The following is a 3,703-nucleotide window of genomic DNA, read 5'->3' as shown; positions in this document are numbered from 1 at the left end:
CGGGGTTTCCCCGCGCGGCCCGCCGCGGCCTGGCGCTTTCCCCGGTGGGAAGGGAAGGCCCCGCACGCTGCCCCCTCCCTTTTCCTCACTGTTTTCCTTTTGTCCTCCTCCTTAGGAGAGAAAGGAGGCCTGGTGTCAGTTGGGTACGGAGAAGATGACTTTACCCGGCTGGAGGGGGACGAGGAAGGGTACGAAGAGGAGGACGATGAGAACAGCAGGCAGTCAGTAAGTACCTCCCTGCTCCGGAGCTTGTCTTGACCCCTTACACAGGCTGTAGAGGCTTCTCTCTTTCAAATAAAAACCCCAAATCCGAACCCGTGATGGAACCTGGAATATCTGAGTCCTGGTGTGGGTTTCAGCACTTTCCACCTCCTCCTTTCCACTTTGTTTTCAAGTAGAAAGCATTTGCCCTGAAACCCATCAGCAGCTTGGCACAGCTCGTGTTGCTCGTTACTGTGTTGGTGTCCTTGGACTCTTTTATGGGAAAGAGGCTGTTACAGCCACTCCAAATAAAAGCTGTTCTTTAAACATAGTTATCTTATAAGAACCTTGTAAGAGGAGCACACTGTCAGCTGGTGAATTAAAAAGAATAAACTTCTGTGCTGTGTTAAATTATTCTTTTGTGTGTAGCTCAATGCACTCCCTGCATCAAGGCACCTTGATGTAACAGTGTCCTGTCTACATGTGGGTGGCTTTTGTCTGTCACAGGTGCATGGCACGTGTCTGATATCACCTGGATTCTGAGATAACACCAGTGTGGGGGACAGGGCACGGAGTTCACAGTCTGTGAGTGCAGCTGCATCACACAGAAGGATGTGTAGTTCTGCCCTGGGTCTGGGGGAGTGAAACAATAAGTTTGGAGGGGAAAAGGGAAAGCTCTCATCTCCTTTCTTTATTGTCTTCTTGTCACCTTTTTTCTTGTCTTCTCCCTGTTCCAGTTCTTTCTTTTACCACATAGGCAAAAACCCAGGGCTACTCCTGTAACTCGCTGAAATCTGCTCTCTGTATGTTGAATCAGTCTCTTAGGAGACACTTTTTTCTGCCATTTGTCTGCCCAAGAGCAGCCAAGGAATTCCTCAGTCTCTTGTTCCCATTTTAAGTTCTGTTCTGTTGCCCCTGGTGTCTCCCTAGGCAAAGCAGTGAACCTTTTTACAGCTTCAGTGATTCTTCTCTTTCTATCCAGCACTTTTAGACTCTGCTTCAGTGAGGTCTGGGTAGTCCAAAGGAAGCCCTGAGTGTGATCCAGGTGCTTGCCAGGGTCAGCTGTGTTTACTTAGCATGTAGATGGAGTGGTTTTATGGCATGCACAGCTTTTGGTGCAGGTTGCAGCTCTCCATCATCAGCTGCTGTTCAGGAAAGGACAATCAGTCAATCACTGTCCACTGTCAGCCAGTGGATCTTGCTTAGGTTTGTGGTTACAGTGCAGGTTGCACAAGTTACTTCCCTTTTTTTTCCCATTAAATATTCTCTGAGCAGACTTGAAAACTTCCTTGGCATTGCTTGTGCTGGTAGCTCATGGGGGTTATGAGTTGTTTTTAGACAGCAGGATGAGGTGCACTCAGGCTGTCCTGTGCTTTGCTCTGTACAGCTCAGTGGGTCTTTTAACTACTTTAACAGTGACTGAAAAGCCTCTGTTTTTATCCAAAGCCAGCTCTCAGTAATGCTGCTTTGTTTGTTAATGTTCTGACTCCCTGCTAGGTCAGAGGTTTTTGAGCTGTTTCAGTTACTGTCTGCAACATGGATAATTCAACCCATTATTGCTTTGATGAAAATCACTTTTATCTGTATAACAGAGACTGTAGAAGGGAGAGCAATCTCATTTGTGTAAACACCAAGTTAGTTGGTTCTTTGCTAGTTACTGTAACTAACCTTTGACAGTGACTAACCTAAACTCACTGTAACTAACCTTTGACAGTCTGGACTGAATCATTGTCATGGGTGCATCTTGCAGAAAGGGAAGGTGGAGTGAAGGAGTTTGTGTCTCAAATCTGTAAGAAAGGCATCTTAACTCAGTCAATTAAAACTTCCTGCCATTATTGTGTGGTCAGCCTCCAGCTTGCCTTGTCAGAACTGGCTCATGTGCCAATACTTTGAGGTGGGCAGTTCCTTGTAAACTCTTCCTTTCAGTTACTCCTCTCATTTCACTTTTTCTTTTGTTGCCCTTTTTGAGGCTGAAACACCAAGTTCTTGTCTTGGGGCCAACATTGAAATTTGTGGGAAAGTTTGGAAGAAAAACCATTTTGCTGAGTGATGTGAGCATGAAAAACACTTTCTGCTCCTCAGACTTGTTTTGAACCCAGAATATGTGTTTATGTCTAGAAACAGGGGTGCTGGGAGGATGCCCAGTGAGGGGACAGCAGGTTTACTGTGTCCAGGTCCCAGTGGGGACCAGCCTGGAGCTTCCTGCTCACCTGGTGTGGATTTTCACACAGTGCTGTGCTCAGTATTTTAAGCTCTCACAGGGCAGAAGTTCCCCCAGTTCTTTGGTTTATTTCTGGTTCATAAAATAAATGTTTAAAAATGGAGACTTCACCTGAAACTTGTCAGTGTTCCCTTGTGTGGAGGTTCACAGCATCTGCAAGCAAGGCACGAGAGCTCTGCACCAGCAAGGAAGTTGTGTCTGCTGGATCCCTGGAACTTGCTGCTAGGCCAGACCCTCTCCAAGCCTGCATGTTTGGTTTGGTGGCAGGCCAGCTGTGTGTCCTGTGTGTGTTGCTGATGCTTGGGACTATCACAGGTCTTGCAAATGCTGCTTTTTCTGTGGGTACTGCTGAACAGAGGCTCATCAGTCACCACCTGCCAACTGGAGGGGATAGAATAATCAAAGGACAAATGCTTTTCTTCCCCAGTTCTGCTGCTTCTTGTTGTCTAATTCTGAGCATTCCAGAGCTGCATGATTTTTGTAGGGACAACTGCTGCTGAGTGATGCTTTTGCCTACAAAAACCCCCAAAAACCAAACAGACACTTCTTCCCCTGACTGTAGGACTTGTGTTCTGGTTATGAGTGGGTGGGGCAAATCTACCCTCCATGGAAAGGGTCTTGGACTGCTGCTGGGCTGCTGAATGCCCTTTGCTGTAAGTTCAGTTACTTGCCAGGCCTGCTCTTTAAGCTTAATCCTGTAAATTCTTGTCTTGTAGGAAGATGACGATTCAGAGACTGAAAAACCTGAGGCTGGTGACCTAAAGGTATTTGAAAGTGTGGTCTGGTGGTGGTGGGGAAGCTCAGTACAAGAGGAGTAAGTTTTAACAGCATGGCTTGGTGTTCATTTGTGGTCTGTAGTTAGTTCCACGCCTTTTGTAGCTTTAACCTGTGTTTCTGACTTTAGTCCTGGCTTCTGCCAAAGGCAGATAGCACAGGCTGAGTCACAGTGAAGTTTGGCCTTCATGAATTTGGTCATGTTGTGCATTAGATTTGAAGGTTGCTGACAGTATCTCACCTGTTTTGCAGTGATGTGGGAGTTGCAGCATCCAGTATAGAATTCTGTGTTGACCAGTGTTAGTTGGAATAATTTCTTCATTTAGAGCTTAATGAATGAATTATCCTGTGCTCTTACAGGCCATGGAAGGTGTCAAAATCAATTCAGTTCTCTCCAGCTCTGTCCTTCCAAATGGAGCAGTTTTATAAAGGTCATAGATAAATTTAAAAAGTGAAATAAGATCCCCAGATAATAGGTATTATCATAAATAGTTGAAATCATCTTTA

The 3,703-nt window shown here is 45.8% G+C and overlaps 1 protein-coding gene across 1 annotated transcript in view; it reads left to right on the top strand.

Moving 5' to 3' along the window:
• SAP30BP (SAP30 binding protein) overlaps positions 1-3,703 on the top strand; it is a 30,022-nt gene that overhangs the window by 1,113 nt on the left and 25,206 nt on the right. The window contains exons 2-3 of the mRNA XM_014308456.1: positions 116-225; positions 3,139-3,186. Of these exons, the coding sequence (XP_014163931.1) occupies positions 116-225; positions 3,139-3,186 (158 nt within the window). The remainder of the gene's footprint in view (positions 1-115; positions 226-3,138; positions 3,187-3,703) is intronic.

This window comes from Geospiza fortis, unplaced genomic scaffold (assembly GCF_000277835.1).
Source record: "Geospiza fortis unplaced genomic scaffold, GeoFor_1.0 scaffold244, whole genome shotgun sequence".
Taxonomy (NCBI): Eukaryota; Metazoa; Chordata; class Aves; order Passeriformes; family Thraupidae; genus Geospiza; species Geospiza fortis.
The sequence above is the reverse complement of the archived record's forward strand: the minus strand, read 5'-3'. Positions and strand labels throughout refer to the sequence as shown.